The 24,962-nt window shown below is 41.2% G+C and overlaps 1 protein-coding gene across 5 annotated transcripts; it reads right to left on the minus strand.

Moving 5' to 3' along the window:
- Window positions 1–1,840: 1,840 nt before the first annotated feature.
- On the minus strand, window positions 1,841–24,215 carry LOC135474839 (neurotrypsin-like). 5 transcript variants are annotated; one of them, XM_064754464.1, is made up of 26 exons: window positions 23,948–24,211; window positions 23,619–23,658; window positions 23,229–23,260; window positions 22,674–22,810; window positions 22,146–22,280; window positions 21,443–21,624; window positions 19,244–19,417; window positions 18,410–18,505; window positions 16,916–17,110; window positions 16,213–16,331; window positions 14,522–14,693; window positions 14,248–14,305; window positions 13,851–13,921; window positions 13,381–13,472; window positions 12,744–12,903; window positions 10,972–11,085; window positions 10,550–10,703; window positions 9,916–10,094; window positions 9,442–9,549; window positions 8,983–9,124; window positions 7,832–8,049; window positions 7,341–7,587; window positions 4,898–5,013; window positions 4,163–4,327; window positions 2,862–3,032; window positions 1,841–2,264 (listed from the first exon to the last, which is right to left on the minus strand). In XM_064754464.1, the coding sequence occupies exons 1-26, from the start codon at window positions 24,035–24,037 to the stop codon at window positions 2,137–2,139; spliced, it is 3,495 nt and encodes a 1,164-aa protein (XP_064610534.1). In that variant the 5' UTR covers window positions 24,038–24,211; the 3' UTR covers window positions 1,841–2,136. The 5 variants fall into 5 exon arrangements, 4 of the variants coding, with proteins under 4 accessions (XP_064610534.1, XP_064610544.1, XP_064610526.1 ...); XM_064754474.1 differs by lacking the exon at window positions 7,341–7,587 and adding an exon at window positions 6,340–6,544 and having other exon boundaries at window positions 16,213–16,334; XM_064754456.1 differs by having other exon boundaries at window positions 16,213–16,334.
- Window positions 24,216–24,962: the final 747 nt, after the last annotated feature.

Raw genomic sequence — 24,962 nt, forward strand, 5'->3', positions numbered from 1 at the left:
ATCCGCCTTGTTAGTGGCAGACACAGTGGGGGCTGGGTTGTAGAGCATCCACCTTGTTAGTGGCAGACACAGTGGTGGCTGTGTGGTACGGCATCCACCTTGTCAGTGGCAGACAGTGGTGGCTGTGTGGTACAGCATCCACCTTGTCAGTGGCAGACACAGTGGTGGCTGTGTGGTACAGCATCCACCTTGTTAGTGGCAGACACAGTGGTGGCTGTGTGGTATGGCATCCACCTTGTCAGTGGCAGACAGTGGTGGCTGTGTGGTACAGCATCCACCTTGTTAGTGGCAGACACAGTGGTGGCTGTGTGGTACAGCATCCACCTTGTCAGTGGCAGACAGTGGTGGCTGTGTGGTACAGCATCCACCTCGTCAGTGGCAGACACAGTGGTGGCTGTGTGGTACAGCATCCATCTTGTCAGTGGCAGACACAGTGGTGGCTGTGTGGTACAGCATCCGCCTTGTTAGTGGCAGACACAGTGGGGGCTGGGTTGTAGAGCATCCACCTTGTTAGTGGCAGACACAGTGGTGGCTGTGTGGTACGGCATCCACCTTGTCAGTGGCAGACAGTGGTGGCTGTGTGGTACAGCATCCACCTTGTCAGTGGCAGACACAGTGGTGGCTGTGTGGTACAGCATCCACCTTGTCAGTGGCAGACACAGTGGTGGCTGTGTGGTACAGCATCCGCCTTGTTAGCGGCAGACACAGTGGGGGCTGGGTTGTAGAGCATCCACCTTGTTAGTGGCAGACACAGTGGTGGCTGTGTGTTACAGCATCCACCTCGTCAGTGGCAGACACAGTGGTGGCTGTGTGGTACAGCATCCGCCTTGTTAGCGGCAGACACAGTGGGGGCTGGGTTGTAGAGCATCCACCTTGTTAGTGGCAGACACAGTGGTGGCTGTGTGGTGCGGCATCCACCTTGTCAGTGGCAGACAGTGGTGGCTGTGTGGTACAGCATCCACCTCATCAGTGGCAGACACAGTGGTGGCTGTGTGGTACAGCATCCACCTTCTCAGTGGCAGACACAGTGGTGGCTGTGTTGTAGAGCATCCACCTTCTCAGTGGCAGACACAGTGGTGGCTGTGTGGTACAGCATCCACCTTGTCAGTGGCAGACAGTGGTGGTTGTGTGGTACAGCATCCACCTTGTCTGTGGCAGACACAGTGGTGGCTGTGTTGTAGAGCATCCACCTTGTCAGTGGCAGACACAGTGGTGGCTGTGTGCTACAGCATCCATCTTGTCAGTGGCAGACACATTGGGGGCTGGGTTGTAGAGCATCAACCTTGTAAACCTTTTCCATCTGATTATCTGTGAAGGTTTGCTGATGGACTGTTTTTTTTTTACATTCATGTATTAACCTGACTGCTTTTGTGTTAATGCTATAAATTGTATTGTGTATATATACACCATATCTCACCTGCTCCTTGTATAGAATTGTCACGTGCTCTAAATGTGTACTTCTGAATCGGTATCATTGGCATACATTCCATTTAAAGTTCCCCTTTGGTAATGCGTACAGTGTTACCTAACTTTATGATAGGATATATCTACATCAACGATTTTGTTTGCAGCTGAAATATATTTTCTGATTAACTCAAAGTGGATATTAATTGGGTTTGTTTTGTTATTCAACTTCTGCGGGATGGCCTGTGTTAAAATGTGATCGGAGTTCACTTTTGACAAAACTTGTAATGCAGCACAAAGTGAGTTGTGAAGACCTTGCTCATACTATAATAGTCATACTTATTTTTGTGCTTAAATGTGTGCCTAGTGTTAGTTTTTTTACAGTGTACAACACCAACCCTGTTGTATCTATAAATAATGCATAATTTAAAGGATATACCATTGTCTGTGTATTTTATTCAGAAAAATCCACATCTATCAAATAGTTTTAAAATAAAACACTCATCAAAGAAAATGAAGATGGAAAGGTCTTGTCGTGTATTATAAAACCAGGAAAGGTATTGACCACCAGATAATTTACATCATATCATTCTGATAAACCGTTCACCTGAACTCTTGATTTACCTGCTTGCTCAGTTAGGCCTAGCTACAGGCAATTTAGATGTTACAAAAGAGTCTTAAGAGCAGTGATTATATCACATCTATTTTTCTCCCAGCCTGATATTATCAGCTTCATGAGGCAGTCCTCATTTTGCTCTGTATCCACGGCAGGAACTCATGCACTTTGGTGTAAACCCCTGGAGAATTCACAAGCCCACAGCCCCGTCCCCAGGAAGTTACACCCAGTACTGTAAACGAACCTGGAGAAGAAAGACAAGCATCCATAAAAAGCTCCAGATGTGTCAGCGTAAATATTGAGACATGTTTTAGACTGACCTTGCTTATCGAACCTATTTCATTCAACCGACACTTTCCACCTGCATATATTCAGGAACACTACAGGCCTACTTATTCCGACACAACAATACATACCACTGCCAGGACTTATCTATTTTATACCATGCTATGGGCCTACTACTGCATTCAAATCCCCGCTAACCCAGTTATACCTGCCACAAACTGTTTATATGTTAGGAAGCCTTCATGTAATGGATTTGTGTTACCTTATAATGTGACTTTGAAATATACATACCAGCATGTTGGCTGTATTAGCAAACATTCTGTTTTAATGGTAAGTAACTTTAGTAATAGTATAGTATAATATAGACGTAGAAATTAGTGTCAAAATATATATGGGTTTATTCTTAACATATGGAAAGAATTTAATAGAAATCTCCCTTGCCCATTACACCTATAGGGGCCTACTCATTAGATATTGTTCCATTGGGTTCTATTTTATATTCCATTGTGACATATATGTAAAGAACGTATTAGCATGATAATATTACAACACTTACCATCAACATCACAGACTAACGGACCTCCGCTATCTCCCTGACATGTGTCCACCCCACCCGAAACATAGCCTGCACAGAACATCCTCCGAGTTATCTCCCCCTTGTAAAGCAGCTGGCAGGTGCTTCTAGAAATAAGAGGCAGGTCTGCGGCCCGTAACAGGTTAGGGTAGCCTAGTAAATCAACAGTATCACAGGACATTTGAATGAAACACGAAGATAGTATTTTAAAAAGCATATATGCGTACAGATACCACCCTTAACACTTTCGACACAAAGTTGTCGCTCTTTAATGAGTTGGGCGAGTTATCTTTCCACGGCATCTGAAGACTGAAGTCCAGTGATTAAACGTTCAGCGATTATAAGCTAAATGATAGATCTACCCCTGGTGCTTTTAATGTGCTAATGAGATTTTCTATAAAAAAAAAACAAAAAAAAAAAACACCAAGCACAATGCTCTGGCTTATCTTTGAAAGCTTCATGCAATTTTTCTTGGTTTTTCTAGGCTGATGAAATTAATACCTGTAGCATACATGTACTGATAATTTTAGACAATACACTGAATGAATGGAATATCACAGCAAAATAAAGTATATCGCAGATTCAAATTTACCTTATTATTTATGTCTTCTCCATAAAAATTATCTATCTGATGACGGCTTATGCCGTATTCAAGAATATTTTACTTATACGACAGCGATCAGCATTATATGGTGGAAGCTAGAAACCGCGTCGAACCGGGTGAAAACACACGACCATCCGCAGGTTGCTAGCTGACCTTCCCTCGTACAATCGGAGCGGAAGACAGAGTGAGATGTCGAGCCGTGATATCATGGTAACCACTCATCCAAGGAGGCCCCTTTTATTTTATTTGTTTGATTGGTGTTTTACGCCGGACTCAAGAATATTTCACATATATGACGGCGGCCAGCGTTATGGTGGGCTGAAACCGGGCGGAGCCCAGCGAAAACTCATGAGCATCCGCAGGTTGCAGCAAGATCTTCCCACTCACGCCGGAAAGGATGCCAACATGAAACCCATCGGTGAGAGGCTCCTGGGTTATTATGCCGCGCTAGCGCGCTAACAAACTGAACCACGGAGCACCCCTCTCCGCAAAAGAAACTCATTTCATTTGTATACACTTATAATCATTCATATGTTAAAATTCTACTACCATTTTTGTTAAAGATACAGTATGTACTGCTGTATATACAACAGTGTGTCACTGGTTGGATTCCCAGAAATTCAGACTAAATACGTGTACTGTGAAATACATATATATGTAGCATCATATTGACGATTACCAGTTTCTGCTCTTCCCCACCCTGATATATGGCAAATCGTGCCGGCGATGTAGGCGTCCTCATTAGCTGGTAGACAGGCAGGCTGGACATAATCATTAAACAATATTCCTCGGCCATTTCTTGGTCTAATTTTCACCAAAGCAATGTCATTGTCGTGGCTACTACCTGTGAACAAATTGCCAACGCTGGACAGACTGTATATATCATTAATACTGGTAAACTACAAAAAGCAAAACCCAGTGACTTACATGTCACTTAATATTAACTGAGTATCGATGTGAAACATACACAGTATGTGAATTGGTGTGAAAGGTAATGTAACTAATGGAGTATCAAGTTGTAATCAGTGGTAATGTAAATATTAGATGCTTGAAAGTCACGCCAGTGTAAGCATGCTAAATAGATAACATTTAGTGCAGCATATGTGACCGACGTTAATAAAAATATAACAGGGTGTGTTATCGATCACATTATATAGTCAGTGGGTTACGCATATTGCAATAGACTACTGCTTCATAACCATTACGTTTTGGGTGGTTACGGTCTGCTAATATTGATCAATAAGTTAGTCTTGAATGAACGAGTGTTTTTCTTGTTGCTTTATGCAAAAAATATTGTAACAAACTGTGTGACGATGTTTACTTTGTAATTTTTCTTTAAAAACTTAAACGTACTGTGTCTCTACGGACCGTAGTAGATGTATATGGGGTTACATGATTATGTGTAAACACGTACGTATATAGCCTTCATGAGTAAAAAGTTCGTCAATCAGAAAATCCTGTTCGTAAAGATCAGGCTGCTTGTTGTCAACATCTCCTACCCGAATAAGATAAGATGACTTCGGACTGTTCCTGCAAACGAGAATTAAGAAAACACGCATCAAAGTAGTTTGCTGCTGTGAACATCTCCTACTCGAATAAGATAAGATGACTTCGGACTGTTCCTGCAAACGAGAATTAAGAAAACACGCATCAAAGTAGGTTGCTGTGAACATCTCCGATCCGAATAAGATAAGATGACTTCGGACTGTTCCTGCAAACGAGAATTAAGAAAACACGCATCAGAGTAGTTTGCTGTGAACATCTCCGATCCGAATAAGATAAGATGACTTCGGACTGTTCCTGCAAACGAGAATTAAAAAAACACGCATCAAAGTAGTTTGCTGTGAACATCTCCTTTCCGAATGAGATAAGATGACTGCGGACTGTTCCTGCAAACGAGAATTAAGAAAACACGCATCAAAGTAGGTTGCTGTGAACATCTCCTACTCGAATGAGATAAGATGACTGCGGAGTGTTCCTGCAAACGAGAATTAAGAAAACACGCATCAAAGTAGTTTGCTGTGAACATCTCCGATCCGAATGAGATAAGATGACTTCGGACTGTTCCTGCAAACGAGAATTAAGAAAACACGCATCAAAGTAGTTTGCTGTGAACATCTCCGATCTGAATGAGATAAGATGACTTCGGACTGTTCCTGCAAACGAGAATTAAGAAAACACGCATCAAAGTAGTTTGCTGTGAACATCTCCGATCCGAATGAGATAAGCTATAACTTAATTGAGACTGTTCATGCTTATGACAAGAAAACATACATCAACTTGTTTGTTATCAACAAATTCGGTACATGCGCCTTTTAGCTTGGCGCTCAGCAGTTTTGGGATATGTTAAGTGTTGGTGGACAGGCCTCACTAATTCATGCACGAAAGGCTTGATACTCGTGCACAATAGACAAGCTTGTACTTGTGCATAATACACAAGCTTGGTGTTCATGCATAATAGACAAGCTTGGTTCTCCTGGATGCATAATAAACACTTTTGGTACTCTTACATAGTGGACAAACTTGGTGCTCGTGAAGGCAAACTAGACAAGCTTGGTACTCGTGCGTAACAGAGAAGCTTGATAGCCTACTTCTTCGTCCAAGTGGAATAGGCTAAGTTTTGATGTGGGTCTGAGGTGACCTTGATTGGTTGGGAGATCATGCCCGGTGTCAACATACATAGCAGGCAGGTCTGCTATACAAGATTTGAAAGTATTAATATTCAAAGCGAGGTTCAACCCCGACTAAACAATCCAACTTTGCACTTTTGGGTTGGAGTGGTATTAACGTATTAACAGCATGCCATGCCCACAAGCGATATTATGGCGTGTCTCCCACCTGTAGCAAGTAACTTACTGGAAGCAGTGAGCCGCGGAGAGCACCCAGTACTCCGATAGGACAGTGGCCCCGCACCAGCCTTTTGTGGCCACAGAAACCCAGGTTTGTCTGAACTGACGTACAGATGCCTGCCAGGGAAACGACCCGCTGGTTGTTGTATATCCACCCACTATTCTGTTCTGTCCTGCTTGAGCTATACGTCTTACCCCACAGCTTACCCCAGCTGAAAATGAGGGACATGCGCGCAGTTATCCCAATGATATACATCTACCGTCCGTTTCCACTGACAGCCGTTTTCATGAGCGTAAAGAACCATCTTGGGCGCGCTGATGTAAATTTCAATACTGGTATTGATAGTACGGTCTAATTCTGCAACTCACTGCTTCCAGTACGTATCTCATCTGTTACGTGTGACCATTTGCAAGCTATCGCACTGTCGTCGCTGCTCTTGTCTTACTCTCTGAGCTGTGTGTCTTTAATTATGTTCGAATGACTACTTTACCGTTTGGACTCAATAACGTATTATCCAGTGAAGTCTATAAGTCATCTACATAAGAATACGTCATGACCTTCTTTGGCCAGAAACCAAAATTCTGACTGTGGAACATACCGGTTATCTGTTGGCATGTATACATGTAAAGCGCCGACAAGGAACTCACCACCTATATGGCTGACCACGCGGATCGTATCACAGCCCAAAATGAATCACTTAAGAAAACCGCTGGGATTGCGAAGTTGTGATGTACTCTATAAGCTGTAATTTGAAATACATTGTTCCCATAACTGTATTACTCGAGTATGTTTGCTAGGAACCCATGTAGGCCTTACCCATGATGCATGTACATTTAAATGTAGTAAAAGCACTTCTCGAAGAATTTATAACTCTTGATAAACATGATAAATGTAGACATGTACATGTACATTCTTGGCTATCGCCAAGGGGAATACACTTTAGGGCAACAATCGGAAAGGCTGCAAGGGCAAAACGATTAAGCTGTTCCAGTTGGCACTATACGTACTGAAAGCAGTGAGTCGCGGTGAGGATCCAGTGCTCGTCAATAATGGTGCCTCCACACCAAGCGCCCATCACGCCCGATCGAAGACGCTTTCGTATACCGACTTGCCAAGGGTAGAAGCCATACCGAACAGTACTGCCGCCGACAAGGTTCTGCAGCTTGGGTTCCTCGACCTCCCGTAATTCCATATCACGCTTTCTTCTGCTAGTCCGTGGTGAAATAGGCCTTTGACCACACACTGCTGCAGCCACTGTTTGTATATGGTTGAAGTATTCAGTAATTCACTCAGAGATTCTCTTACTAATTGGTCACGATTTTCAGTTTGCATTTATAAAAAACTACTTATGTAATGAATCGTATATGGACATTTTATGCCCAGATAAAGGCGTAAAGTTACATTCCTCCGTCGTTAAAGTGCAAAGTAGGCCTATTATACACATAATATTACTATTTTCCTTCTTGTTATGGTTTGCCGACGGACGCCCCCAAATTACCTGTTAAAGGAGAGCCAGTGGTTGACCAAGCCGCCCCGGTTGATGAAGGAGCCGGATCTGTGGAGCACACAACGCCAGCATCTTCACTGTGCTCACAATTGTGTGTTCCCCAGAGAGATGACAAGCAATCAGCGATAGAGTTCTCTTCTCCTGTGCACTCTACGTCGTCCAGCCAGATCACACCAGAGCCGGCCCCAAACGATCGTGAAACACCTCCGCTGAATACGTTAAATACAAAACACAAACACTCATCCAAAGATAAAGATATGGGGAATCGAGGTTACCCATTGTTTGGTAGAGTATGGTCTGCAATGCCTTGCAGAGCGTAGAACCATATCATGTTTCTACCTGAATGGAAAACACTGCCGCTACAAATCTTATCAATCGACTTCTGAGTTTGATTGGTAACAAATTATTTTGAGTAGGAATGCATTAATTTATTAATAAATTTATTTATTTATTTTAAATGTGACCAACTGAGGCCAAACTTTGAGCAATTTGTAGGCCTATTATAAGCTAAATTCCCTTTCGGCAAATTGTATGCTTATACTATAAGTTAAATTTCCCTCTGTCATCTCCTGACCAGGTATACACGTCAAAATCACATCGGCTTATTAAATACGTGACAGGATCAGTAGTTGTTCTTCTTCAGCAAGACGTGTAACAGGCCCTACACGTGTCAGTGAATCAGGGTATCATATGTCGAGGCGTTAGCTTATACAAACTGGAGGTGTCTGTGGAGGACAAAACGTGGTAGGCCCCCTTATTATCCCCTACTCCAGTAATAGGAACATAAGAATCGAGCGTAACAACTTAAACGAAACTTAAATGAAACTGGAATTGTTACTTTGGAGATCTCGATGGAGCATAAGAGAAAGTGATAAAAGGATCATAAAAAGTGGTTAAAAAGATGTTAACCGGATTATCAGGAAAAAATAACACCTATGGCTCGATATCACTGACAATACTATCGCTAAATAGGACATAAAGTTAAGCCTACTGGAAGATAATAAGACATGATCGACATCACAGTTGGAATCGATGATATAATAGAATCGATATAGTACATCGATATTTATATTTATGATTCCAAGTTTTGAAATTATGTTGAAACATGGTTATTGTGTGTCATGCTCTCGCTGGTAGCTCACCTATAGCCTAACATCCGACAAACGACAGCGGCATCATTGCTGCCCCAATCATCGTCACAGACAGTACCACGAACCCCATTCCTCAACACCTCTACGCGTCCCTCATTCTGTGCGGAACCTCCAATAAGTTCCACCACTGGCCCTATTCAACACCACAATCAAGACTGACTGAACTGTGAAATTCATCTTCAGAAATGAACTTTAACACAAGAACCTTTTGTGGAGGTTTGTGATTTGAAATAGTCAATTAACGATAGCGCTATTGATGAATGATCAAACTAAAACTGTAATTTGAGTCGAAACTCCTTCAAAACCATGTGAATAGGACATGGTGACATTTGCCATAGTTTCTTGCCTTTCTCAAGCTGAAGTCTGTGGTATTCGAACAGATTCGAATTCACTTTTACAGTTATTTAAAACGCGTGCTAGTTTATACATGTATTATACTGTTGGACATACCACAATTCTGTTCGTCGGAGTTGTCACCACAGTCATTGTCGCCATCGCAGATATAAGAGGCCGGGAAGCATTCCCCAGATGTACACTCAAACTGGGTATCCTGACACACTGGCAGACAGAAGTTTTAGTTTAGAGGTAAACTACGCCGACTAAACAAATTGATTGTTATCGCCCTAAGTGAAAGACTTAATGACCATGCCTTTATTCTAAACAGTTTCGTTTCTGACATGAGATTTGCACTGTGGAAGAAACGTAGCTACATATGTTTTAGATACATTCAGCTGTAAGACATTAATCAGCTTTGCGATACGTTAATATCGCACTACAAATGTCTTGGTATTGAGAACGCGCTGTTTACATCAGATAATTCTCATCCTACAATATTAGGACTTTACCTGTTCCAAAGATTGTTTAGACGAACGCTTTTCAGTTCTTATCAAAATAGGCCAATGCACATGTATATAAGCTCATTACCTTTGAACCCTTGACACACAACCCCTGCTGTCTCGTAAGGTTGACAGTTATGTTGCCTCCACGGATCATGGGGGCAATCGTCAAGCCGGAGCTCGTTTCCTTGGCAACGGACGTTTGACAGCAAGATATTCCGGTTTCCTTGTCCGTATTCGGCTTGCGTTGACGCACGAACCGCGCCTCTGTAACAGAGGTACAAAACACGGATACCTCACTGCGCATAAATGTACGTGGCATGAAAACAAAACATTTTCACACAGGAGTAGAGTCATAGTATCAAAAAATAGTTGCGTGCCATTGTAATATTTTTATTTTATTCAAGAATTTTCTTAAAGATTAGGGTCAAATTTATACCAAAGCTTCAAACTTTGTCACAGAAACTGGTTAAGAGTACCAGTCTACAGACCTTCGTTTAAAGTTTCTTATATTTTGTTACGAGTGTATGGATATCTGTAATACAGACCTTTCCCAAATTATTCAAAACTGACTTCTGCTTTACCCCTTTATGAAATCAGTCTTCTATTATATGTGCCTATATTTATTTGTGATTGTATGGATAATCGTTTTGAAGACTGCAATCGTCCTCCTTTTCGTTACGGGGGAATATAAGAACTCTGGATCTATCTGCTAGATTTACCTGTAACCCAGCATTTTACAGACTACGGTGGCGTCGGGCAGATTCCACCCATCATCACACACTGTACCCCACTCCCCTAGATATTTCACCTCAAGTCGGCCCGAATGGTCGTCATCGCCATTAACCATCCGCACCTCCAGCGGGGCTGTTGTGCCTGTGTTCAGAAGAATTTGAACAGATCACATGTAAAACCTTCTCCCACATAAAATATACCAAACATAAATACACGTGCAAATATTCACCCACATTAAATATACCAAAGTACTATGGGGTTATCTCCACAGATCAGGCTTAATTAATTCATGCATAATTGTCCTGGCAGCTGCAACCTACTATTCAGTCCTCACACATGGACATCCATGGCTATAAAAGCATTGCATCGGGTGGTAAATATAGGAAGAGCAAAGGTTTCTTTGACTTACCACAGTTGACTTCGTCAGAAAAATCGTTGCAGTTATCGGTTCCATCACACTGCTGCGACTGTGGTACACACTTGCCATTGGCGCATTCAAACATACCACTGACGGAGCATTCAACTGCCAAAAAATAAAAAAGAGTCAAAATTTCGTTTCGGCCCAGTCAGATTATGGTACTATAAATCCGCATAGCGAAATGTATAGCTAGTGCATTATTTTTACTTGTAAGATAACTGGTCTAGGTAAAGAAAAGCTTATGAAGTTTCCGTAAGTACCTTAACCAAAACCAGTTGGGTATTTGAGAACGATTTCAAGATTTCCGCTGACATTGATGTGGGCCTTTCTGACAAAACAAGTGGCCAACGGCAATCGTATGACTGTTTACACTGCCTAACGTTTGTCGCAGACGACACCAATGTTGGTATGCAAATCTGCATGTATGTCACCAGGGCCATATTTAGAAAAACATCAAAGGTTCTGATCCCAAATTTTAATGCTGACATTGTAGCTGTGCATAAAGAAATTTTAAAAATGCAATACAAAATGATGCTTTCTTAAGAGCTTTTAAGTCTGTGAACGAAAGACATTTATGTGAAAACGTAACTTTTTATTGGTAAACCATCTTATTTTTGTTATATTTACTTGTTAGTTTAAATACAGCTTGTTTAGTTTGGGCGGCCAACAGTTTGGAAAACCAAATGTTTTCCATGTCGGTGCTTTTCTGTGTTTTCTCCACTCATAAAACTATCTGTCATCGTATGGCGTAACAATACTCGAAAAATAAACGCTTCTGTGCCGAGTTACATGCAGTAGGCTGCAATCTAAATGAGGTTATCATGCAGACTTCTATGAGATAATTAATATTAATTATTTAGTTAGTTATTTATTTTGCTGTTTCTTAAATATAAATCTTTTCTATAAGACGCATATATTCCTATATTTTTCTTAAATAACGGGCATGTTTCACTCAATGGACATCGAGATTACATGTTTATTTACTGTTTGCTTAGGGTTTAATGTCATGGCCAGTCTCATTTTTGCCATAGGAAGGCGGTGCCGAATATCTTCATGGTAGGCCTAATGCTGACTGTGATTGAACAAATGAAGTGTCCATTTGAAGCAGAGCGGTTCCAGTGACATCGTATGGGCAATGCCATCTCAGTGCAATGCCGTAATGTTGACATCAGACTAATTACTTTCATTTACAGTAGTATCACGTCAGGCCAACCAGAAGATAATCTGTGTCCTTACACTAAACAATCAGGATGTACTCCTTAAATATATTGACACTGAAGGTAGGTTTCTGGGTTTCGAGTCTAGGGAATTGATGTGAACCTACAATGACGGAGGTACATAATTTGAGAGAAGCGTGCCATGCTAATAGGATAGGATTCCTCTTCTACGTACTCCAGTGTAGGTTGATTGGTACAGGAAACAATCGATCTCACGTTTCTTTTAATACAGCCTACCAACGCACAGCAATTAATGCTGGTAGGAAATTTGACAAAAATGGCTTGGAGCGGGAAGAAGTTTCACGACAGAACACAGCTAGTGCAACCTGTATACATATATTGTACACACAGTGAATCGCCCGAATCTCTTTGACATAGCAACCAACTTTTCCAGAGGCCCAAGACAGTAAAGTGAGTTCAGATTCTGGCGGTACAAGCGCAATCGCTTCACATAATTCCTGAGAAGGGCGTTGCCTATTTTTAGATCATAGCACAAGTGTCAGACAGTCGGGACGCTGTACAGACATACCGTAGTAGTCTACTTACTGGCTTGACTGGTCAGTTCATAGTAGTCATACTCTTCGGAATCCAGTGGTCGTCCAGCTGACATCGTATTGGAATCAGACAGGAAGCATTCATTCTTACCTCTCTTGAAACTGAAAGATCTACAGACGAAGTTGCGTGCTTCTACGCACTTCCGGGCGCACTGTGCTCCGAGAGAAATTGAGAAAAAGTGTTATGGTAATGTAAATTTAAACACATTTCAACATTTGTTAGGCACTGAGCGTCGTTCTCTATATAAAATATCTGGGTTGCTAGAAGACAGAACTTCTCAACAAGTGGGGCGGGTGCATAGGGTTTGGACCTCAGCCTTTTAGTGTAGGCCCTACATGGACAGTAAAAGTGTGACTAATGCTCTAAACACTGCACCTCAGCTGATATTCGAAGAACAGTCGTGGAATGGTTAGAATTCAATATCGTCATTAGCACAGAAACAGTTTACAGAGGATTGTCCCCTCAGCTTGCATGCATGTACATGCAATCACATTGCATCAGGACATTTTCACGAAACAACTCTTTGTTGGCAGATAAAATATGACATTCATTTCAAATGTACTTTTTTCATCAGCAAATACAGACATTGTAATTATGCCTTAGAAACAGTTAAAAAATTACTGCTTACCATTTCCAGAACAATACGAACATATCTTTCTCTCTCGTAGATAAGCGACATCATTTTATCTGGGCTGTGCGTGAACAATGGTAATTTGTAATCTGTAAGGAGACATAACTAGCATGAATTTTACCGTGAATTTTACCGTCATACCGTGACACCATTGCACGTCATGTTTATGAATACTTATGTCTTGTCAATTACAAAGTATTGTGCTCGAAACTCCGACACGAAATGAGGTAATATCAAGGACCATTTTTTCAGTTTGATTACATTTATAGGTCTATTTTTCATTTCGATGTCAGCCTGCGGATGGTCGTGGGATTCCCCCTGGGCTCTCCCCCGTTTCCTCTAACCATAATGCTGTCTGCCGTCGTATAAGTGAGTACGGCGTAAAACACCAATCAAATAAATAAATACATCTCGTTGCCCGATATAGCTTTATACACGGATGATCCAGTCTAGTCACCCCAGCGTACCACAACCATTCTCATCTTCCCCGTCACTGCAATCATCTTCGCCGTCGCACCGCCACGTCTTCGGTATACATCTGATAACACACCATATACATTGTATGTAAACACATTCATGTATGCAAGTACTATCAGCCAGAAATCGCATACAACTAGTCAAATTGTTACATATTTTACTTGGACGAGTATGTGATAGCGATTGCGTTTAGCAAAAAATCGTGCACACAATTTAACACGTACACGTATTGGGAAGAAAAGAACGCAAATATATAATGGATTTATGCAGATGCAGGTAATATTTCAATTATATAAGGTTATTTTCAGAAAAAGAATCAACTAATACCTAGACTTTAATCATCAAGGAAGTTATCAAGTGAATTAAGTTGATGGGTTGTTGACGTACCTGTGCTCGGAGCTGCAATAGATCTTATTGCTTGGACAGTACGGAACTGTTGTTGCCTCTGTAAACAATTAACCTCCAGTATGTATATAGATTTAGGCTATATACATTGTATCCAATGAGACCAAAGTATTGTAGGCCACATGTTATATCATGATTTCACGAAAAAGAAAGTCTACTGTTTTGGAATCTAGTTTTACGCTTCCATTTATCTATCTATTTATTTAAATGTCCTGTAGAATTAGTAGGAAGAATTTTTACTGTAAGATAAGCGTACCTGTTTCTGGCGTGACTGTTGTTGTTGTTGTTGCTAATGTTACTACACTCCCCGAGATATTGGAACACGGCTGCAAATCACAGAATCCAAACTTGTTTTCCTGAACGTTAACCCAGCACCACGGGCGCGTGTCGTTGTCAGGGTTACGGCAAAAATTGTGATCCCCCAAACCCTAAAGGTTAGACCGTGAAAAGGAGGCGAATGAGCACACAGTGGTAACGTCTACTATTCATATCGTGTAGTCAATACGAATAAAAGTGAAATAAAACGCACATATGCTATTCTACCTGATAATAAATCACGATTGTTATTACCTTTTTCTGATATTATATAATACATGTAGTTGCTTTTTACCACTTTTCGTTTCATCTAACTGTTTTAAATATCGTATTATTTAGTTATTATTAATTACTTCTGACAGTTATCACAGATCACCTCGGACTTACAAGGAGTCTTTTATGTCGCAACATGCCCCTACATGGTTGAGGATAAACCTATACAGCTAGAAATTAGAAAAAAGGGCCTATTCCACGAAGTTAGTTTTGACCAAAATTGGAAGAAAACTTCAGAGCTGATTCTTGTGTCTAAGAAATTAAATTTTCGATCAACTCATTAGTTTGATCATAAGGCAAGTATGTCAAAATCTCAAATTTCTGTCTTAAAATTAGAGCTCGGCATACATGTACAGCTAAAGACACAACCAAAATCAGCTCAACTGGTCGTGCGGGGAATGTTTCCTATTTCTGAAGGCCATGCCATTTGCAGGCTGTTTGGCATACACAAAACGACGACCAACTAGCCGAATGTTGTGCTGAACCATTACAACAGAAAATTCGTATTTCATCGTGTAACAAGAGGTAAATTGGCGTGAATCTGACGATGGTGTAATGTTTACGACAATCTTTGAATTTTTGAACAACTTCAAAAGAATGTTAACGATCTACGCACTCCGTTTATGACAGACTTACGAAAAATTAAAAACTCGTTACGACACTAAGCGAATCTACACAAACCATCACGATACTTTTACAAATGTAGGCAACCTAGCGCCGACATGAATCTTTGCGAAGAGATTTTCGCCTCTCACGCAAACGGCAACATTTGTAACGCTTTCGCAGATTTTGCATTCATTCGTAATGGTTCGCTGTTGTCGTAAGCCTGTTTGTAAACGTTCAAGAATATTCTTATTTAATTCGTGAAAAAGGGCGAATACTAGTAAGCTACAAGAAAATCGGGACTATTCTTAACTCTTTCGTAGGTACTTCTTAAGTCTATCCTAAATTCGTATTCAATCGCAAGTATTTCGTATCTATTCTGCCTTTAATCGGCTGATTTTGAGAACCGTTGCGACATAGGGATGATTCCGGAATGATCGATTGCAGCCGAATATTTACGAAGCTTTGTGTGAATACTCACAAACTTTTGCCAGTTACGAAATTTGTAAACATTTTGAAATTTTCGCGGACATGAAAAAATAGAAGGCGAATTCATTACAAATGCTAACGGTTCGGAACGGTAAGCCAAACAAATCGTCTGAGTGGGAACGGGGCGTTGTGACCCCACGCAACAGTCAAGTAGAGTTCGGTCTTAAACTTCCGTGTAAGTCGAGCTTAAGGATTGTGAGGCTGTTTTAATTTTTTACTTATGTGAGAACATTGACTCCATTTTTGACACAAATGCATTTAGCAGACCTCATCTGGGTAGGTTTGTGGGTTGATGCTTGGGGCACTCTCCCAAGATACACATTCTGTGCCTTTCTCTGTATTGCTGGCTGTCCCGCGGTAATCCGTCCCTCTACCGGTATAACAGTCTGCTGGGGGAAATACACAGCAAACTTAACCTTACATAATCCGTAGCCTTACATAATACGTCTCTCTATGACATTCTGCACAGCACACTTATGTGGCCTAGCCTTACATAATACGTCTCTCAACCAGTATGACATTCCGCTCAGGAAAATACACAGCACACTAAAATGGCGTAGCCTTACATAATCCGTCCTTCTACCACGTCCCTGACCCATTAGTCATTGTCACATCATCAGGATAAATACAAAGTCAAATGTAAAATACCAAATGTTGAATACCTTACGTGTACTCTCAAAAAATAATTACAAAATTAAGATCTTCTGTTAAAATTAACACATTTTTTTTATTGTAAGTGACAAGAAGTCCGTCTTTGAACTTGAGTAAGTGAATACGTTTTATTGACTTTTAAGGCTCTAAATTATCTTTGCTTTATATCAACCTCTTATATGACAAACGTCGATCTGTTACATTTTTTTAACAGAGTTTCACTTTGCATTGGCTCATAACTTGCTGAAGCAATCTGTAAATGGAATGGAAAGCCCAAAATATCTTCCGTTCAGACTGGACACTTTGGGGACAAACATACCTTGGAGAGCGTGGCTTCTGACTTTGTCCTTCTCACAAATGAAGTTTGTCAGAACAGAGCATCGCATGTCGTTCCAGAAGAAATAGTTCACGTCTCCGGCGGTGTCGTCTGGTCGAGGGAATCGGCTCTGTAGAGCCAGGCAATTCTCCTGCCAGCGTTCTGAGGGTTGTGATAGGTCACCGGAAGGATTCCAGCCTGAGGAGTGAACGCGACACTAAGAAGCATCTGTTATTCCATGTATACCAAAAAGCATTCTCCTATAGCCAGAATTAGGCTTTACGTTATGAGCATGAAGGTCTTGTCCAGTGTTGGTGTAGCTAAGGTTTCTTCTCACGGCGGCAATTGGAATGAATGAATGAATGAATGCTGGGGATTTAACGTCGGACTTAAAATGCTATTTCAGTCCCAAGACAGGCCAGACGGAAATATTAAACTGATATGAAGGATACCCCATGGCATATAGTTAGCACCACGGTTGAAAAATTTTACCATGAATAACTTTATTTAAGCCTATAAGTGAAGAGTCCTCAAAAACAAAGTCCTCCCCAGTTTCCGTAAAAGTTTCCTAAAGTGACGTCAAAATATTCCTCATGTGACGATGAATAAGGCAGATATGACGTGAAGTTAGGCAGTTATGCTGGAATGACGTTGTGAGCGTTTGAGAGTACGACGTCATTTGTGGGTATACATCAGTGATGGTGACGTCAAGTCTTCTTGCACGACGTCACACCAGCTAAAACTGGAAACGTGTTATCCTCCCAACAACAATGCATTTTTACAATGCACGAAAGTTACGTCCGTCTATCTTGATCCTTATCGCTCAACCTTGCTTTCTAGATGCACAAATCTTGAGACTAAAGTAGCTCTTTAATAATTTTTCTGTCATATGACGACGAGGAATCATTAGGTGTGTGTACATGTACTGTGTCTTCTTGTGGCAGGGCGAGCCCATGCCTCCAAAGTGCTGCCGAAGACACCCGCCATGACATTTCACCCAGTCACATTATGCTGAAACCGGGCCAACCAGTACCGTTTTCTTACTCTAACCTCTCAGTGCTGAGCGCCAAACGAGGCCGCAGCGAGTACCATTTTTAAACCCTTTGATATGACTTGACTAGGGTTTGAACCCATGTGGACACTTTAATCAATTGCGGCATTTAGATGTTGTGGAGTAAAAGGGCACTGGAATATTGACCGGTTAATGGTGTTCTGACCTGAACCGAAACTTTGGGGCACAGTACTGCATGAGTAAGGCATTACTTCTTTTCACATGCTGTGCTTCGTGATTTCACGAATATTTTATAACGGCAATCAGGTGTATGTGTAAAGGAAACCAAACAGAGATCGGGAAAACCAGAACACACATCTGAACAAACTTCCCACATATAGCCTGGTAGAAGTACACTCATCATATTAACACGGTATCAACCATTCCACTTATTCCGATAACATGTTCCATATTACTGACATGGATAGTTCTGGATAGTAACTTGCCTGGGAACCAGTTGGTAGTGATGATAGGTTGTCTGTTATCTGTCCACAACCACTGACCAGCCACATTCATTCCGCCCGTGTACCACACAACTTCATCTGAAAACCAACGTCACGACTGCACACTTTCCCGTAATTATGTAACTTCGTAAATATGCATTATACAAATGCAACCACAATGGTCTGATTCCAAACCACTGGAAACTATTAATAATTATAATTTAAATTTTGGTCATGTGACACTTCATCAAAATGATATCGTCGGAGATTTTGTAGTTAAGAAACCTGGAGGTAGTCTCAAATTATTATACGTGTGCAGTTCAATACTAGTATGTTAAAACCGTATGGACATCTGAGACTGTATTCTAAGAACATGACATTTGACATTTCTAAGAAATAACTGAAAGGTTTATTTATTTATTTATCTATTTGATTGGTGTTTTAGGCCGTACTCAAGAATATTTCACTTATACGACGGCGGCCTGCATTATGGTGGGAGGAAACCAGACAGAGCCCGGAGGAAAACCACGACCAACCACACCTTGCTGTCAGACCCAACTGGAAGGTATACATGTGCGTATTTGTGCAAGGCTTGACGCTTGTAATAAAATCTAACCATTACTTTTTATCCTGAAAATGAAATAATGCATCTGAGATAAATATAATACGCCCAGGTTGCTGGGCGACCTCCTCACGTACCGCCGTAGAGACAGCCAACATGAGCTGGACATTGGTGAGAGGCTGCTGGGTCGTTATGCCTCGCTGGCGTGCTAACCACCGCGGCCACGGAGTCTCCTGCGTTTGTTTAATAATGATTTCAAACTGCGAAGAACTCACTTGGTTGAATACGTCTCAGTATGTTGGAGAGAAAGTTGTTTTCCGCCTTTGTTTCGATGCGCACTAGGTGGGCGTCAATGCGCTGACATCTCTCCTTGGCCGTGGTAAAGGAAACCCGTCCTCGGAAGAGATAATAACAGCTGTCTGTTCCAGCCACCCAGCCTTCTTCACACGCTGAAACCCACAATGTAAACATTTGATATGAACTGTAGTGGCAACTGCCTGTACCAGCCACCCAGTCCTCTTCACATTGTGAAGAACATGATAAATATTAACCTTAGGCAATGGATTGCATAGTCCATTTCTTTTAGAGAGTTGCCTATATCCAGCTGCCTGTAAAATCACTCATACTAGCTACCAAACTTTCCTTTTGCCAGTGACGCGTAAGAACACAAGCTCTACACATTGATATGTTTGAAGTTCATATTCTGGCTAGGAAAATGGAGTTAGAACAATTTTTCTAATTCATAAAACTAAAGTAAATAACCTCGCTTTCGACAGCAAGAACCGACGGCGTCGGGTGACGTCATAATTGTTTTAAAAAGGTGTATCTCACACACAATACAACGTGAACATTAGACAACAAATTGTACAGTAGCAACTGCCTGTACCTGCCATTCAGACCTCTTCACGTCCTCACACACACTACAATACAATGTGAACATTAGACAACAAATTGTACAGTAGCAACTGCCTGTACCTGCCATTCAGACCTCTTCACGTCCTCACACACACTGCAATGTGAACATTAGACAACAAATTGTACAGTAGCAACTGCCTGTACCTGCCATTCAGACCTCTTCACGTCCTCACACACACTACAATGTGAACATTAGACAACAAATTGTACAGTAGCAACTGCCTGTACCTGCCATTCAGACCTCTTCACGTCCTCACACACACTACAATGTGAACATTAGACAACAAATTGTACAGTAGCAACTGCCTGTACCTGCCATTCAGACCTCTTCACGTCCTCACACACACTGCAATGTGAACATTAGACAACAAATTGTACAGTAGCAACTGCCTGTACCTGCCATTCAGACCTCTTCACGTCCTCACACACACTACAATGTGAACATTAGACAACAAATTGTACAGTAGCAACTGCCTGTACCTGCCATTCAGACCTCTTCACGTCCTCACACACACTACAATATGGACATTAGACAACAAATTGTACAGTAGCAACTGCCTGTACCTGCCATTCAGACTTCTTCACGTCCTCACACACACTACAATGTGAACATTAGACAACAAATTGTATAGTAGCAACTGCCTGTACCAGCCACCCAGTCTGCTTCACATCCTGAAAAGGACGAGAAATGTAAACAGCTGTAAATGTCTATACTAGCCACACAACCTTATCCACATCCCGAAGAACATCACAAATGCGAACATTAAGCAAGACACTGTAGTAACAACTGTTTATTCAAGCCATCTTTCTAACTTATTCAGAGACAGAGAAAACAACACAAATGTAAACACAAAGCAAGAAAACTTAATAATAACTGTTCGCCAGTCAAAAGTGTTAGCCAGTCAAAAATCACCGGTAAATGCATGGGGGCTCTAGTCGTATATTATTCTGTACTCGATGTGAAACGCATGAAAACCATAATACGTTAAAAATCGAGCCATCTACATTCCTTCATAGTCCGAAAACAATGGATTATGTAGATCAACAACTATCACTCCCCTCCCTCTGAAAATCACGCTTTTAGCAGATGGAATACAATCCTAACAGTACACTTGATCCATACTAAAAGCCTGATTTTGAAACTTCATACATCTTGAGTATGCTTCAAATTGTTCCCATAATTATTAAGGACGTTTAGAAGTTTAACCAGTTACATTTTCCCTTTGTTAGGCGCTTGAGTTGACCAATGCACATGATGATAGTCTGATATCATCACAATCTCCTATCATACTTGAGAAATTTGATTAAGAATTTAATCTTTCCTTCTGATGATTCATCCAAAACTCATTCTAGAACAACACAGTATATATGGAGATAAAAGTTAAACCTCTAGAAAGAAGAACTGGATAAGAAACATTTCCAATAAAATAGTTCGTTGAGAATGTGACCCGAGGTCAGTTGCCGCTCATATACAAATTGTACTCGCGTACTCTTGTTTGGTTGAGATTTCAACGTGCATACAGTTACGTAAACATGTTTAGGAAGCAACAATATCTTACCCGTGTTCAGCTGGCATACCACTCCGGCTGCTTCAGTCAGTCCACAGTTGTGGGTCTCGGAGTAGTCGCACGCTTGTAGAGTAGCCTCCCCTCCACTACACTCTACGTCATCCATCACAAACTGATTAGTTGTATAAGATCCAGACCCAAAGTAAGATTCCCGCGTAGCATGGACAGCGCCTCTGTTACAAACAACCGCGAGGACGGCACAACAGTGTATAAAATCAATAGCTACAAACTATTGTAGAGGTGCTAGATGGCGTCTGATTTGCGAGAGTTCGGGGCCTATGTGGCACAGTTGGTTAGCGCGGTAGCGCAGCGTAATGACCCAGAAGCCCAGCTCATGCTGGCTTCCCCTCCGGCCGTACGCGGGAAGGTCTGATAGCAACCTGCGGATGGTCGTGGGTTTCCCCCGGGCTCTGCCCGGTTTCCACCCACAATAATGCTGGCCGCCGTCGTATAAGTTAAATATTCTTGAGTACCGCTTAAAACATCAATCAAATAAATAAATAAGTAAATAAATTTGCTAGAGTTAAAACATTTATGAATAAAAATAACACTTAAACTGAGGTCAGTTGACAAGGGGCAAGGTTTCACCGGTCCTACTTGTTTAGTTTCCACACTTGCATTTTTTTCCTTTTTGCTCTAGGTGTTCTAAGGATAAGAATACATCCACTAAACCTGCATACAAACGTGTGTTTACCTGATAAATCCTAGCTGTTTACAGGCCACGGCCCCATCCGTAACGTCCCAATTGTCGTCACAAACTAGCCCCCAGGTATGGTTTCTGTATACCTCCAGCATACCAGCGTTGTAAAAACTAGAGTTTCCACGAAGTCTGAAACCCATGGATAGTTAAAAAATCTCTCATATTTTAGTACAAATAAATAAATAAATAAATTTGCTATAAGATGCAAAAAAGTCGTCTACTCTTCTTCTACAATCCTTCACATGTGCATATTTCCCATTGTAAGGTGCATAAAGTGTGGCACCCTTGCATGCTTCCTGCCCATTGATTTGCATATGGCTCTTCCTTAAAGATGCTAATATGCCGTCCACGTTTCTTTTACAACACCTTATATGTGCATGTTTCCCATTTTAAGGCGCATGCTTCCTCCCTAAAACCTAACGTGTATTAGTACATGTACATGTTTTGCACTGTAAGATACAGAAAACACTCGCCCGTTATTCCTCTGTAACCATGTAACTTCACCCGGTGCCTGTCCCTTACCTCACATGTTCACCACTGTACGGTGCGGAAACAACCGAATGCGCCCGATCTTCTGAAACCTCCTCATCCACGTTGAAACCTTCCGCCTCATTTGTTTCCGTCCGCACGTTTAATCGCCGGCGGTAAGCTGAGGTTGACTAGTCGTGTTTAAAACCAAATAATGTCAAGCGATGTTAATTACGAGCGAGCGAAATTAATTACTAGGAGTTAATTACGGAAGTTTGTTACGAAAACATTTAAAATTTGTCTTTTTTCGGAGATCTATTCTTGAGTAAACATTCCTGATTTCGCCACAAAACACCAGTCAAAAACGTCATATAAATATTATAGTCAGAGAGTCAACCTAACTTCTAAGCAACTGTAACCTTGTCTGTATGTTGTACTCTTGTAATAATGAGTTTAGATGAAGATTATAGTGTGAGGAAACCGGAGAACATGACATACCACCCAGTCACATTATACTGACACCAGACCACCTAGTCCTGAACCCAGGTCTTCAGAGTCTCTGACGAGGGCGCTCTAATCCATAGGGCCACCGAATTTTAATATACTTACATGTGAGTGTAAGCCTCTGTTACCAGATCGACCTGAGACAAAAAATGAAAACATAGATCTTCAAGTAAATTTCGGCATACCACAAAAAATTGTAAAATCTGAGCTTTGTTGGCTTACTATAGTTTAAAATTTAAGGTCTCCTTAAGATAAAACTTACGTGTATACCTTTGTTGGCTTAATCAAGTTTATCGGCCTGTGGGCAATATAGTTGTAGGATCGAATCCAATTCTCGCCGTTTCTGAGTCAAGACATTTGGTAGGTACTTGGCGAGGGGCGGTGGTTAATTCCGTACACTCAGGTTTCCTGGGCCCATACATGGGCAAACAACTTCCGTATAAAGTGAAAAATTCTTGATTAACACGATCAAATAAAAACAAAACAATAACTCACCCGTAGAATGTCGTCTATGATGTCCATGACCTCTTTGTTCCTGAAATTTAAATAACAAAAAACACTTCTGTCAAAAAGTCACATATAAATCACCTGAAGACGATGCCCACAAAACAAGCGGTTTAATCATCTGTTCACCGTAGACTGCTGCTAGACCAACTCAAAAGTCAAAAACACAAAGGATGGACATATTTAATTCGAGCTTTTACCTGTTTGATGAAGTGTGTTTAAAGAGTCCAAAATGCTAAAGTTGTGAACATACATGTACAATGTTTTTTACACATTATTCCAAAAGTGTAATGCGAGTTATAAACATGGAAGTAACTGACCCGTCGTCTTGCCCGCCCCCTGCGTCCGGCTGCGGATGTCATTAAACACAGCAACAACAGCACGGCGATGGCCAGCGCCTGTACTCGCATGTTACAATGGATTTAGGCTGGATTACAAAGGTAATTCTAAGTGAATCTCCTCCTTCAAGGTCCCAAAATTCCACTCTTAAGCGACGAAGAACAGCCGTTGTAACATACGCCGTCTCGGTACGCGTATTTTATAAACAGTTCTCAAGATGAGCTCGTGTCTACGTATTTGCCCTCTTCAAGGCATAGTCATTTCCTATATCAAATTTCCTCTGGTTGGGACAACCGATTTATTGTATCTGCTACATGAAGCTACAGGGTGTAGGGTAACAATAGAACTGTGTCGGGCAAAGTGGGAACGATCTTCCCGAACTTGATCCCGTTCCTACTTAGTGATAAACACAAACAGTGTATCACACGTACAAAAGTTAGTTCCTATTTGACACCAGTTGATAACGTCTGCGTTATATAATGACCATAAGCCGGCCTATAATCATCTTCAATCATATGATTACGGCTTACTAAAACAGACCTGTAACAGCTTTAATGCTTTATATCGTTGACGTAGCTCTCTACGATATTGCTGAAATATTGCCTTTGTGATGTTGAAGCATATTTATTCATTCATTCTTTCATTCGTTGACGTAGTCTGCATGAATGGTCTATGGCTAAGGCAGGATATAGGATAACAGCGATAATAGACTTTCAGATGAATTACTCTAGTGAAGTAATTAAACAGTGAAACTGAGACATAACTTATAAAAACGATCGCAGTAATACTCCCAAGACGATCTGATCAGATGGTGAAAAGATTTATAGACCTAGTGATGGCACATGCCACTTTATGCGTACATGTGCGTGTGATTATCTGATGAAAGCTTTTTAGGATTCTTACTGCGACCGTTGTTCAGAAATGTATTTGGACTAATCCCGAATTAAACAGTTCACTAATGCTATTTACTTTGCCTTAAGATGAGATTGGTGTAGT

The sequence above is a fragment of the Liolophura sinensis genome, chromosome 1, assembly GCF_032854445.1.
Source record: "Liolophura sinensis isolate JHLJ2023 chromosome 1, CUHK_Ljap_v2, whole genome shotgun sequence".
NCBI classification, from domain to species: Eukaryota; Metazoa; Mollusca; class Polyplacophora; order Chitonida; family Chitonidae; genus Liolophura; species Liolophura sinensis.